This window comes from Condylostylus longicornis, unplaced genomic scaffold (genome assembly GCF_029603195.1).
Source record: "Condylostylus longicornis isolate FDR11 unplaced genomic scaffold, ASM2960319v2 ptg000001l, whole genome shotgun sequence".
NCBI lineage: Eukaryota > Metazoa > Arthropoda > Insecta > Diptera > Dolichopodidae > Condylostylus > Condylostylus longicornis.
In genome coordinates, this window is record NW_026577970.1 from 2156247 (window position 1) to 2171554 (window position 15308).

General features: G+C 25.6%; 4 protein-coding genes across 4 annotated transcripts; 3 read left to right on the forward strand and 1 right to left on the reverse strand.

Moving 5' to 3' along the window:
• Positions 1-665: 665 nt before the first annotated feature.
• On the forward strand, positions 666-1924 carry LOC129615928 (NAD-dependent protein deacylase Sirt4). The gene is made up of 3 exons (XM_055531392.1): positions 666-962; positions 1078-1192; positions 1254-1924. Exons 1-3 carry the CDS (start codon positions 785-787, stop codon positions 1879-1881), a joined length of 921 nt encoding a protein of 306 aa, XP_055387367.1. The 5' UTR covers positions 666-784; the 3' UTR covers positions 1882-1924.
• A 227-nt stretch (positions 1925-2151) lies between these two features.
• Positions 2152-4113, reverse strand: LOC129615558 (zinc finger CCCH-type with G patch domain-containing protein). Its single transcript, XM_055530847.1, has 5 exons — positions 3979-4113; positions 3593-3928; positions 3066-3531; positions 2845-3005; positions 2152-2762 (listed from the first exon to the last, which is right to left on the reverse strand). The coding sequence occupies exons 1-5, from the start codon at positions 4015-4017 to the stop codon at positions 2157-2159; spliced, it is 1608 nt and encodes a 535-aa protein (XP_055386822.1). The 5' UTR covers positions 4018-4113; the 3' UTR covers positions 2152-2156.
• A 632-nt stretch (positions 4114-4745) lies between these two features.
• LOC129611417 (40S ribosomal protein S12, mitochondrial) lies at positions 4746-15018 on the forward strand. Its single transcript, XM_055524600.1, has 2 exons — positions 4746-4884; positions 14548-15018. The coding sequence occupies exons 1-2, from the start codon at positions 4833-4835 to the stop codon at positions 14928-14930; spliced, it is 435 nt and encodes a 144-aa protein (XP_055380575.1). The 5' UTR covers positions 4746-4832; the 3' UTR covers positions 14931-15018.
• Positions 7411-9738, forward strand: LOC129612599 (uncharacterized). Its single transcript, XM_055526330.1, has 4 exons — positions 7411-7456; positions 8099-8307; positions 8385-9210; positions 9287-9738. The coding sequence occupies exons 1-4, from the start codon at positions 7411-7413 to the stop codon at positions 9736-9738; spliced, it is 1533 nt and encodes a 510-aa protein (XP_055382305.1).
• Positions 15019-15308: the final 290 nt, after the last annotated feature.

Genomic DNA, 15308 nt, shown 5'->3' on the forward strand with positions numbered 1-15308 from the left:
CCGAAGGCTGCCACTCGACAAAGTTCTATAGGGGATGCAATAGATCCTTATACACGCTTGCAGTGCACTTTTCGTTAAAATTAATGCATTTAAGCAAAAAAATTAAATCAACTGATAATTTACAATTTTCAGCAAAGATTATATTGAAAACTGAATTTTCAATTTTTAATTCGCACAAAATTTTTCAAGAAGACCCAACCGACCAACACAATAAACCGACTTTTAAATTTAATGAAATTTAGCGACCTCAAAATAGGGATTTGATAAGAAATAAATATTTTATGCTGTTTTCAAGTTTATAAATATAGCAATGTTCTTAAAATAATGCCAGAATCCAATCATCTAAATTTTTTTTATGATAAAAAAATGTGTGTAATGAAGTATTAAGTTACTTTCAAAATAGAAATCTTTTAGCATTTTACCCGAATTGAATTTCCCGCTTAACTTATACTTAACTGCTAAACTGCTTTTAATCTGCAAAAATTGTTGAAAAACAACCGTTTTCTTGCTTTACTCTTCTGTTTTTCAAATAAAATGAGAAAGAAAGAAGAAAGATATATTTTTTTTATTTTTTGTGGAACTTGACATTTCGTTCGTTACCCAACAAACTAAAAGTGTCAAAAGAAAGATTAAATCAGCTGATTTTTATTATTATGGAACGAAATCAAAATAATCAGGTGTAAATAGTTTCTATTGTTTTGAATAGGATTAGGTACAAATATTTAAAAAATTCGAAGAGCAAAATAAATTTTGTAACCGCCTTTTATTCAACTATAATCAAATTATGAAATTTTCACATTTGTTAAATTTAAAAAACAATTTGCCTAATTTAAAATCGATAATGGAATTTGTACCGCATCATAAACCAGTACAAGAAAACGAAATCAAAATGTTAGAAGAGTTTTTGATGCCAAGACCAAACATATTGGTTTTAACTGGAGCTGGAATTTCCACAGAATCAGGTAATTATATTTAATTACCTGGTTCGCGAAAACTTACGTATTTACGTTTACTATGTTACTATTATATGTATACCTGTATGTACGTAATTACATACTTATTTTATCTCTAATCTAGGAATTCCAGATTACAGATCAGAAGGAGTTGGTCTTTATGCAAGATCAAATCACAAACCTATCCAACATCCGGATTTTGTAAAATATGAATCAGTACGTCTTAGATATTGGACAAGGTTAACTAAAAAAGCTGAAATTTTTATTACCCATTTTATTTAAAATTCAAATTAATTTTAGGAATTACGTTGGATGGCCAACATTTTCCGCTAAAGAACCAAATTCTACGCATCATGCATTATCTCGTTTTGAACGTGAAGGTCGAATACTGGGCATCGTTACTCAAAATGTGGATCGATTACATGGAAAAGCTGGTTCGAAAAATGTAATTGAGATTCATGGCTGTGGTTACGATGTTATATGTCTTTCATGTGATTATCGTATCGATCGACATGAATTTCAAAATATTCTAAATACACTGAACCCAGAGTTTCATTTTAAGGCCCCCACAATGATGAGACCTGATGGCGATGTTGACATACCACAAAAAGAAGTGGATTCTTTTAAAATACCACCTTGTCCAAAGTGCGGTGGTAATCTTAAACCTGAAATTGTTTTCTTTGGAGATAATATACCTTTAGAAAGAGTAGAAAGAGTTTCTGAAATGGTCTGTCAAAGCGATGGAGTTTTAGTATTAGGTTCGAGCTTATTAGTTTTTTCTGGTTATAGAATAATATTGCAAGCTAAAGATTTGCAATTACCTGTTGCTATCGTAAACATTGGTGAAACAAGAGGTGATCACTTAGCGGATATTAAAATTTCTGCGAAGTGTGGTGATATTATACCTAAATTATTCAATTTTATGTAGATATATTCATTGTTCATATTAAATAAAATAGTTTTAAAAAAATTTTAAACTCTATTGCGTGTTTTTCTGTATTGGAAATACAGAAACGTACACTTTTAAGTGCTGTTTCCAACTATGTAATTAAGATAACTTTCAAAAATTTCTTCAAAAGATCATTCTTAGCAAGAAAACCTTTTAAATTTATAAAAAACGTGCCTACCTAAAACAATTTTGGTATAACAAAGAACTTAAATTCAATTATTTTCGTAAAAAAAATCATGCTTATTTCGAGTTTCTCAAAAAATGTCTAATTTATTTTTATTTTTTCTCGCATTTTGTTCCTTACTCAAATAATGCTCAGATTTTTTTAAATTTTCTAGTTCTAAGTCTTTAGCAGACCTTATTTTCAGCAATTTATTATGCATATCACTTCCACTGACATGCCTTTTCAAACTTTGCTGCAATTTTTCAATTTCCTTTTCTTTTTTTCGTATATCATCTGCAATCCTCACACTTTCAACATTTAGGTTTTTATTAGAATGATTTTTGTAATCACTTGAATTAGGCTTTTGAATGTTTTTCTTGTTTGAATCCTCATTTTGTAATGATCCTGTCAAAATATTTTCGTTTAGAAATGAGAACATATCCGATCTGTTTATTTCCTTTCCATATTGTTTAGCACTTTTCAGTTCAGCTTTTTGCTGATCTTTCATCATTTTACGTTCAACACTGAATAAATTTTCATCACCATTTGCCAATTCTCGCAATTCCATACAGTGATCTAAAGAACGTCCTGGTGGTAATATTTGAGCACTAACAGGTACAACAATACCTTCACCACTAGCACCAAGGCCAGTGCCTACAATATAACCCATTTTTTGAAGTAATTTTGAACCAATACCCTAAAAGAGTTCATATAGCTTAAAAACAACTACAATACTAAACTTATTTTTTATTTTCACAATTATATAGATAATTTATTACTTTTGTATACTTCTCCCATTCTCCAAGCTTTTGGCTAGCGTTTGGACTTAATAAGCTTTGTTCTATGAGCTTAGCTTCACGTGCTTTATTTATATCATCCTCAAAGTGTGAGGAATTGCTATCACTATCACTGCTCAAATCACTGCTGTATGATTCATTATCTTGAAATGAACGTTTCACAATATTAATAACATTTTCGTTTTACAAAAATTTAAACTTACCAAAAACCATTGGCAGTAAATCCTCAAAATGAAAATCCATTTCACATTTACCACGATCTATTAGTATGCGGCACATATTTTGTTCAAAATTTGCATTTAAAACTTTTCCTTTGTGCCATAATTTGTCATCCATTTTAGCTAATACCACACAATTCTTCTCTAATTTTGAAAAGTCTGGCTCGTGATACTCCTGTAAATCACCAAATGGAACTAATTCTCCATGCGAAAACCGACATTTATCTACGTCAAAGCGGCATTCCCCATTTAAAAAGTATGAACACGGAACCATTTCTTGATGTGTGGGATTTGTAAACATAATTCGTACGCAAAAATTTTTTATATCATCTAATTCATACTCTTTAGTATCATCTATACCGCATATTAATGCATTATGGTAGGCTTTGACTCCCCATGAATGCAGGTGTGGCGCAGAGCACTTTTTACCTATCATTGAAAGAAGTTCCTTCTAAAATAAAGCAGAATTGATATTTCCATTTTAAAAATTGTATTATAATATATTAGCCTACCTTAACATCTTCTAATTTTAAATTCGCCTCTTTTTCATCTGTACAGTTTTTTACAATTTCTGATGTATTTTCAATTTGCTTTATTTCAGACATAAAAAGTGCCATTTCATCATCAAATTCTCCTTCAGTGTTTTGTTTAATTTCCGATTCAAGAACAAGTTGATCATTGCATTCGCCATTTCCAGTTGAACCAATCAGTGTATCTTCTTCTTGGGGTTTCAAGCATTGCTCACGTGCTGTTAACTCAAGCAGTTCATTTAAATCAGTTTTTAAACTTTCTAATGATGCTCTTTCTGCATCTTCACAATATTTTAAAGCTTCCTCTACTTGTATCAACTGAAAATGATACCCTCTTATTCAAACTTAAATATACTCTATAAAATTACCTGTTCCAGATATTGCTGGATTTCCGAAGGGTCACACATTTTTTCTTATAATTTATTTAAAATTTACAATTTAAATTTGGAAATCAAAGAATTTTGCTATAACTCTAAAATAATAATAACAAAACTAAACAAAATTACAAAATTCTAATTGACAAACCGTTTAGAAACCACAGTTTAAACCAAAATAAATTTATACCAGTTGCTCTTAAGCTATAACAAATTTTCTCATTATCATTTCTCATTACAATCATTTTCTCAATATTTTTGTTGCAACTTTATAACTTTATATTATACCAGGCGCTACAAAAACCTTGTAAAATCGCTTAACATACTATTAATTTAAAATTGACATACTAAGAAAAAGTGCAATTTTGAATTTTTTATTGTTTTTATTCTCATATTTATTATTACCACAAAAATATCATTAAGCTTTTAAGATTAATGGACTGAATGAAATTTTTGTGGGAAATGACGACTGACCGTAACTTTTATATTTCTGTTAGGTTTCGATCCACACTTAATCATAAAACCAGAAACTATTTTACTTATTTCTGATTAGATTTTAAGAGTAAAAAATAAATTAAAATTTATTGATAATTTAACAGCGAGATCTAGTGAGATGGAGAATCAACATTTTAGGTAGGAATAAAAATTTTATTTGAAATTAGAATATCAAAGATTTTTACCAAAATTGAAATGTCATTTACTTCAAAATTTATTGTTTACAACTACATAACCTCTATATAAATAACATATGTCAAAAAATGTTTTGATATTTTAAGCCAAATGTGAAAAGTTTTGTAAAAAATAAAAGAATTTTAAAAAGTATAAATAAGTTCTAATATTTTTTTGAAATGAATTTTCTGAAGCAAACATTGTCGATTTCAAGACATTTAGCTTGTCAAGGTTAGTGCAGAAATAATTTTATTTCATTATAAACTTAATATAAGTTATGTATGTTTCCAATATTGTAGGTGGGTAAGTAGGTACTTTATAATAGCAAAGTAAAATTATATTTTCTTAACTCATATTATTAATAGCGGTTATAATTTACCTAAAATGAATAAAAGATATTTTAAACCAAAGCTTTTGATATTTTTTATAAAATGTACAGTTTAGTGAAAAAAATAGACCTACATATGTACCTATTTACTCCCTTATAATAACTTTATAATGTATCATAATAGCATACCTATTTGTATATCGTATAGCGTATCTATTTAAATTATTACAAAAATTTACAATCAAGTGTATGTGGAACCAGCGCTAGTCTATTAATATGAGATAAAGTTGCTATTCTTTACTGTAAATAATAATTATACTTAACTCAGAAATACTTACCTACATAACATACATACATGTATGTAGGTAAATAGTAAAATGTATTATTTATAAAACAATTAAAAAGTGGTCTTCAGTTAAAGATCTAAGAAAACTCTATTGCAAATAAAAAACATACGTACAATATGTGCATATGTAGCGTCGTACATAATTGTACAAATTATTTTCAATAACACCTATTTCATTTAAAAAAAATTTTATCGAGTCTTTTAAATTATAAAAACACCATTCTTTTAGAGTCAAAAAAAAATTCCATCAATCTAATTAAGAATTTGCAAAAAAAAAAATAATCAACAATATATTTTTAACAAAAGAACAAATTTTTTGTTAGCTGCAAACAAAACATTCTTTTATATTTGGTCTTATAGGATTTAAAAAAATAAAATTAAAAAATTTTTCACACTAACAATGCAAATTCAGGTGTGAGTTTTTATACCCTGATATGTACCAAGCAATATATTGGAATAATATAAATATGTATGTATGTATTAACTTTATGTTTCACGGTCAAAAAACAAAAAAACACTTAACTAAATTTGTTACAAATAGCCAGAAGAAAAAACAAAAAATTTTGCTATTTCGAATTTTTTTTTTCCTATTATTAATTTAAAAAATATTCACCACCATCTGGTCAGTATTGTTAATTTATAAGAATAGATTTATTTTTTGAATAGAAATTCCTGTAAGGATTAGTGAAATTCCTGCAAAGATTAATATAATATAAAATTTTGACCACGAAATAACTTTTAACTGAGAATCTTAAATGTTTAAAAATTGAATGTGGGTATAAGGAATATAATAAGAAGTTTTATATGTTTTTCCACTTAAATTCTTTTAAGATATTTTTAAGGCATTTATAAAATTTCTTAAAGGAATTATTTGAATATCAATGTTCTTTATTCTACAAAAAGATTCTGGCAGAATAGTATAAGAAAAATATATTAGGAAAAATCTATAGCTACAATGTTTTCATATTTACTTATATATTCGACGTAAATATCCAATTACTTAGTTACAGACAGTACGAGAAGCTCATCATTTAAGAAAGTTAAAAAATATTCCCGCAATTTGCTAAATTTAATATTTTAAAAATATTTAATATGTAATATTAGAATATCGCTTTATAAAATTTCCAGATGGTCAACCAAAAAAAAAAAAATTCTCTTTTTGCAAATCATCTAATCTGAAAGTAATTCAAAAATAAAAAAATAATACATAAAATTTCTGTGGACATTTGTATTATTTCTTCTAAAGTTATAAGCCTTTGGCAGAAAAGGATTGTATTACTTTTGAAAGAACAGATTTAAATTGACCCTTAGTTCAAAAAACAGGGCTATTTCTCTTTAACATTTTTGTTTTTTTCAAAAATATTTCCTTTTACACTAAATACAAATATTATTTCAAGATTTATCACCAAAGAATTCTAAACCATATTCGTTCTCTTGAATTTTTCAATCCATATTTTATAATATTCCTTATATGAGTTTAAGATCAACTTTTCTTGAAAATGATCATATTCTTTGATCGTGTGCCATAACGTGTTTATCCTGCTGTTTTTGATAAAAATCAATTTCATCATAACCTTTTTATTTTAATATTTCGCTTTATTACTTTAAAAGTATTTAGCCAATCATTATTTGATTTTTTATTATTGTTTTTAAAAATTGAAACAACAAAAGTAAAATTAGGAAACAAAAAAATGAAAAGGATAACAAAGGTAAAAAATTATGACATTTCAGTTTCCTAGAATAAGAAAGTAAAGATTCAGGTTATGAACATATTTTCTTAAAATTAAAGGGTGACTGGAATATTTGACAATTTTTTTTTTTTTTGCAATATACTCTGTTTAAATTCATAGATTTTAGCAAAATAGAGGTCAACTGATTCGTAGAGATCTAAAATTATGACGAATTACTTTTCATAAGAATAGTAACAAAAGACATAAATCTATTGTATTTTTTTATTGTTAAATATACGCAATGGTCAAAAATTGGTTAAGAAGTAATTTAAACGTAACCATAAAATGACTGATTATTATAACCTAAAAGAATTCACTTCTATACGAATTTGTAAGTACCTGCATTCGTAAACATGCATAAAAAAAGATGTTTTTTAAGATATGCTTTGGAAAAAAAGAGTAAGAAATTAAAATTTGATGGTTTGCATTTAGATTATAGATTGACGTAACCCAGTTCTTAAGGATCTATTGTTTTTTACTGAATGTGAAACATTCATCCCCCAAACTTAGCCATTGTAAGGAACTTGAAGAGAGTGTTTATTATGGATGCTTATGTAAATTCTGCTTACAGTATTCAAAAGTATTTACATTATTATAACATGTTATTACTTCCTGTAAACTGATACAAAATTGATATTTTACATTTAAGGCTCAAAGATTAAAAGTTTTCAATATTATTTTTTATTAAAACGGAGTTACCGTAAGAGACAAAATTTGTGAGAGGATATGTTTGTGAGATTATAGGTTATTCAGTTCCTTCGAATGTGTTATTTTCTATAATTATTTCAATTTTTTGCACCATTTCTTAAATATTGGTTGGCAGATTTCAGTTGCAACCTTACCAGTATACGAACTTCAATAACAATAATTCAAAGCTAGAGTTAAATTGTTATTAAAAATAATTTAGTTAAAAATATTAACCAATCAGTGATTTTATTTGAAAAAAATATGTGACTTTCTTTAAAAATACTAAAATATGTCACTTGAAAATAAACGAACTTTGAAGAAATTCCAGTTATAAATAAAATAAAAACATTGCAGATTTAGAATCTGAAGCAATGAAACTTTATATGGAATGGAATTTATCAAATCATGCAATTCTTGTACTTTCGGAATGTTGCATAAATTCGATAGAAATTTTAAAAATGATTCACAGCCATGATATTGATGAAATATTTAATACCAGACAACTGATAGGTGATAAAATAAAATTTCGTTATAATTTACAAAAGTGGCGCATACAAAATAAAGTAAGTACTGCTATGTAAAAATAATTTTTATTTATAATTGTCTACTTTCTTTAACATTTTCTTTTTTGTTTGTTCAGTTTGAATCATTAACATGTACAGATAATAGCACGACTTCAATAAATACAGCAGTAGAACACTTTCCAAATAATTCATTTGTAGAAAAAGAACCACAAATTGACCCTCCTAACTTAGATGTAAGAAAGATTTTGTCTAAAACATTGGCTGGTAATGATATCTTAACCAAATTTGAATACAAAAAACATTTAACTGAAATTGATCAAACAGCGATTGTTAGAATAATTGTAGATCATTATCTATATAAGGAACACAGTATGGATTCAGTTACTATGAAAAATGTTGCTAAAGAAATTATAGAAGTTTTTCCATCAGAAAATGAATCAACATATTATATACCAAGGGGTCGAAATAAGCGCCCATCGGGTAAACTATACGATAGATATTTAAATGCTAAATATAAGCGGAAACTAAAAACTTTAAGAAATCATTCAGAAAAGAAATCAAGAAAATCAACAGAAAATACCAACAAGCATACTGATAGCACTCCGGAGTACAATGATTTTCAGACAAAGAAACAATTTTTATTGTATAATACACCTTCAGATATTGAAATTTTATGGAAAGAAACTTCATTTTTGCGAATGCAAGAAAATAAAGACTCTTGGACAAATTTTATAAATGACTGGCCTAGATATAAAGACCCTAATGGATATGAGCTAATTAAAATAGATTTTGAAACAATTCATCCTGGAAAATATAATAAATTATTTGAAAAAATACAAGATTTTGAACAAAAAATGGATAAAGTCTTTTTCTCTTCTGGAATCAAAGACAAATTGAATTATCAAAATTATCAAGAAATGAAATTAAAGGACATTTCAAAAGGTTATTTAAACTTTAACAAGAATATATTGTTTTTATTTTTTGTTAAAGACTTTTTTAAAACACGTTTTCTTTTTAGATTCGAGACATTTTCATTTTTTCAATTTATTACACACAGTAATTCCACCACCGCGTATTAACAAAAACACGAAACCTTCGATAGCAGATGCCCAGCTTGACATGATTTCACTAATAACTAATTTAGAAAATTTCAAACAAGAAGACAATGATCTTGCAGAACTAACAATAAATGAAAATTTGACTGTTTATCCCCAGGTTTTGGTGATTGGAGAATCAGTTCAAACTATAAATGAGTTCTTTGTGTCTATTAGTGGAATACGTTATAAAGTACCAAATTTATTAAGTGCCATTGATTTAATAATGAAAATATATTTTGTATTTAATTTAAATTATTCTAAAACGAGTAAATACGTATTAATGTTTCTGCAGGAATTAATTTATGAAATTCCATGCGAAGAAAATATTCCAAAAATTAAAAATTGTATTACCAGACTAAAAAATTTTAAATAAGTACAATTTACCAAAGCAATTGATGAAAATCGATTTTTTGTCCTTAAAACTTCCTTTAAGTTTAAATCTATACGTAATGTACATATTAATATGTTCTATAATTTAAGTGATTTATCTATCTTTTTATACATTTTTTTTAGTTTTAATAAAAAATAGATTTTTTAATTTTTTTAGTGTACATACAAACAGTTTATATTGCCATTCAAAACTTAAACAAAGTTAAGTTAACTCGGCTAATGGTTGAGTTAATTTTCTTCGAAAATCTTTAATTGCGTATTTCGAAATGCAAAATGTTTGCATTTAAAAATCTTAGCTATATAATCTTAACTACGAGTATATCTTAGCTATTAAAATTTCAGCTATATCATCAAAAGTATATTTTATCCTACTTGTTTGAACCTATTTGAAATGTTCTGTTGAAATACAATATTTACCTAAACTTTTAAATTTAAAAATATGTGAATATTCTTTTCTGGACATTTTTTGAAAAAAAAAATTAAATATTGTAAAATTAAAATAAGTTTTAATTAGTTTCTAAATAATTAATTGATAATAAAATATTATATATGAATGATTTTATGGTTCAGCTTTAAATAATATTTTAATAAAGTTGGGTCAAACCAATGGTTTGTATTGTAGCACTTTTCCCTTCAACAAGTGAAAATTCTGCTTTTAAATACAGTCTATGTATAGCTATCACACTATTAAAATTATTTTCATTCATATACAAAACTATTTCTAGGATTGCATATATTTAGGATGACGCATATATGCAGTCTTTGAAATAAAGCAAAAATTAATATAAAAAGGGGTTAACATAATGCTCGATTTTAAGGGTTAATTGTGTGAGTTAAGAAAAATTATTATATTTTTTAATTTCACGGAATTTACCGTTAGCTTCTTACGTTTATAAAAATTTGGAAAAGCTTGCGGTTTCGGAAATATAAGGTGTCAAAAATTCAAATTTTACGAATTTCAAGAGGTGATAACTTGAGAGGGGGTGGAGATGCAAAAAAATTTTCTTCTAACAAAATGAACTGCTTATTAATATCTAAAAGTTCCTAAAATTTCAAGCTTCTACAGTCTGGGGTCTAGAAGAAAAACGACATCAAAAATTTGGAAAAAAAGGACTTTAAATAACGGTAAATTTGAGCGGCCATTTTGTTTTTCTTAAGTTGAACTATAGTATACCGCGCAAGGGGAAGCAAGCCACTGCCTTTCTGCGTTTGCAAAATTTCAAAAATGCTTATGGTTTCATTGCAACTAATATTTAAAAAAGGCCATTTTTAGGGTTTTGGGGGGGTATAACTTCTAGAGGAGGGGAGATAGATAAAAATTTTGTTCTACGGAAATAAGTTTCTAGTGAAGATCTATGTACGTATGAAATTTCAGCTTTCTATCTTCAAAGGTGTAGTAGTTTTGTAAACAGACACACGGACGGACGGACGGACGGACAGAGTGAAACTAATAAGCACTTTTTTCAAAAAATTTTTTGGAAAAGTGCTAAAAACTACTAAATAATTTGAAGACTGATTGATCAATGTGAATAAGAATTTTCCCGACCGAGACCAAATAAAATCTAAAAGCCATCTCAGATTAATATTAAATATTATTTAATTTTTAATTGTTAAATTTTTAATGTGCACAATTGATTATGTTTTATTAAACCAAAGAACTCATTCTATATTATGCCGTTAATTTGAGCCTGAACTAGTACTTCATGGATTGAAGTTGTTATATCAGATGAAAAATTCCATTTCAAATAATTATTGTAATGTAACACTTAATAGTAAAACATATATTATAACTGAATTAAAAAAATTACAATGTAAATCTTTTCCTATGATAAATTTTTTAATATTAAATAATAAAGTTTTAATTTTTAATTATTAAGTTTTATTGAAACATAGTTTTAGCTTCAAAAACAAAATGAAGATATTTGCAATGAATGAGTTGATAATTTTGTTTTAAATGTTAAATTGCATTAAATTTAATATTTATCGAAAAAACTAATTAATTTTTAATGTGTAGAATTGCATAAACTGTAATTGGGTCAATGCACATATCTCATGACGGTCCCAATAACCTTACCATGGATAATCTTAAAAACGAGTGTCGTGTTAATATCGCAAAATAATTTAAAACGAATGTCGTGTGTGTTTTGTTAGAAATAATAAGATAATACTATTTTTTAAATAATTAATTAAACTAACTGTTTTTTAATATTTCGAAAGTTACGGGAATTTAACCAAATTATTATAGAAATTCCTTAAAATTCTGTAATGAGTAAATTTTAAAATTTAAAAAGAAATTGTTTTCGATATTTAATATAATTTGTATTAAGTAACATATGATTCTTCAAAAAAGGGAAATCAGTAATAAGAAAAACAATAAAACATTAAAATAACTCAAGAAATTTCCTTTAGTTTTTCTTAGATTTTTATTCCTTACAATAAAATTTGATAGCGCTATATGATCTATAATACATACACAAGTTATTATATTAGCTACATACTTTAAATAAAAGAAACAAAATAATCATCTTAACGAAGTAAAATATATTTGTACTCAAGAATATTGAAAGCAGATGCTGTTAAAAATAAAACTTCTTATTAATTATATTTTATTATAACTCTTAAAATTATTATCTCTCTTAGAAAAAAAGAAAAGAATTGAAGGTTTAAATCACATTTCATGAAATTAAAATAATTTCCTAGTTAAATTCAATCTTTCCTATATCTAAATATTATATATTATGATTTTTAACAATCAAAATCATAACAAAAAAGGATAACAAATAAAATAGGATGCAAAAAATATGAAGAGAAATTGACAGCAGATGACCATTTCACTTTACATATTTTAATGTTATATGTTATACATGAACATTGATAACAAAAAAACAAACTAAAACTTCCTTATAATCCTTAAAAATAATGAACAATAGGTAAAGGATTCAAATTTTTAATACTACATATTTATATATTGATATTCGTAATATCCTCATAGAAATATCCTTTTTAATGAAAATAATAATAATAAAAATGAAAACTCTTTCAATATTACAAACATTTATTATTATTTTAACGTTTTAGTTGTATATATTTGGTCAGCCCATACAAATATCTTTTAATAAAATATCAATGCATACCGTGTAATGTTAAAATATGTTTATTGTTAAAATTGAAAAGAAAACGAATTTTAAAGACAACAATAATGTGTCTATATTATTTTTTTCCTCCTATATAACATTTAATCATACTTTGATATTGGAAAAACTGTACTTGAGAATTAGACCTCTGGTCATGATCTTACTTTTCTAAAATTTTGTTTATTGTACTTATTATATTATTATTATAATGAATGCGATGATATTGACGGATTTATACGAAATAAAGGATAATATTTTTTTAATAATAATTTCAGTATTCAATAATACAGTAAATATCAGAAAAATGTTGTACATGATTAAATTTATAATATTTTACTTAATTCCTCTTGATTATTCGAAAATTTGAAATACTCGTACTTCAAGTTAGGCTAATTTATTGGAAGCCATAGTCTAAAAAATCTTTAAATTAAAACTTATCTAGATTATTGTTTCATTAAATATTTGCAAAATTTAAACACAAAGTTTACCATGTCTGTGCTAGCATTGATACATAATCTTGAGTCATAAGAAAAAATGAAAAGGGAAGACCATTTTCGGTTGTAGTAAATCGAATAACATACGAGGCACTTACAACTCATACAACAAAATATGCTATTAGACACTTTTATATATAAGAAACCACTTGTATATCAGAATAAGCTAAACTTATAAATTTAATTGTAAAGTAATCTTGAAATTTGCTCTGAATTAAATAAAATGGTGAAACAAAATATTCAAACTTGTCAGGTTACAAAATAATTTTATTAGTATTTTACATTGATGTAACCTTTGCCAAGTACATAACAGATTATGTATAATCACATTAGATCCGTTAAATCGGATTGTACTGTAAAATTTTCAGTATTTATAATTTGAAAATAAATGAAAAAACTCATAAACTATCGAAGATTTTGTTTTTAAAAATTTTTTCTCAAGCCTTTTGATGAGAAATATATTGAATTTTTATTGAAATTTTTTGTACTCGTAATACATGTCAAAAAAAAGAGTTATTCACATTTGTTGTTAAATTTTTGGATAAATTGAAAAATCATGGAAAGAGAGGGAAGTAAAGCAAAAAGAAAATATTCTATTATCCCTCTATTGAAAAGGGATTATAAAAAGAAACCTAATTAAGTAAAATTTTGTAGAGGCATGAGAATTTTTAATGTGAACATTATTTTGTATGTGAATATTAGATACAAAATTTTGGTAGAAGCTTTTACATGATTCCGTCTTTATACAAATTTAAAAGATAGTTTACGTTCTGAATAAATAATTTTTATGAAGTATTGAAGTTCAATTTTAATTTTAAAGCTTTTTCTCAACAATCTTTGTTTTATTATTTAAATTTTTTATTTTCTATTTAGAATAAGTAACTACAAGAAGAATAAAAGGCATTGTATATTTTTTACTAAAAAATATGTTCGTAACAATTCTCTTTACATAATATAACAAAAATTTTATATTGATAAAAATCATTATTTGATTCTGTACTTGTTTTATTCTTCCACTTTTGTAAAATAAACTAATTTAATATGATTTGCATTTCTTCTTGTATTCCGCTTCAATTAATCAATTAATACTTTTTTCTTTATTATCTATATTTTGTTTTCCTATAATAAATTAATTAATTTTCTTATTTTTATGTATATTTTTAGTATATAGCAATACATTTAATAGCAATTCATCGATAATAACACGATATATGGCATCGTTACAACAAATGCATCGAACTGGACCACATTTTAAAACAAGACCACCACGTCAGCCATTGGACGGGAAACCATTTGCTAAAGGAGTTATTTTAAAAACATTAATTAAAAAACCTAAAAAACCGAATTCCGCTAATCGAAAATGTGTTTTAGTACGTTTATCAACCGGTAAAGAAATGGTAGCTTATATTCCAGGTATTGGACATAATTTACAAGAACATAATATTGTTTTAACACGAGTAGGACGTTTACAAGATGTTCCTGGCGTTAAATTAAAATGCGTACGTGGTGTATATGACTTACCTCATGTTATTAAAAAACAAAAGTAATAAAACATTGTAAATTTGTCAAATTAAAATTTTATTTTAAACCGAAATTATTAGCAAAAAATAAAAATGAAACTTTAAATTGTTAAAATTTTAAATTCTTTTAATTTTACTTTATTTAACTAGATTCAAAGATTTAAAAAAATTATAATAATATTTTACAACTCTAATGTGGTAAAATATATCAATAGGTTTATACCATGGATAATATCACAAAAAAATCAACTCTGTTAAATGTCTTACATGGTTACAATTTTCCGTAAGGGTGTACTAGGAAATCAAATTTTTTAATAATAAAATCAATTTCTGTTTACTTAATTTTTAAGAATAATTTCTTACCCCTAATATCTGCAAAATCCATTTTTTTAAATTTTGAAATAA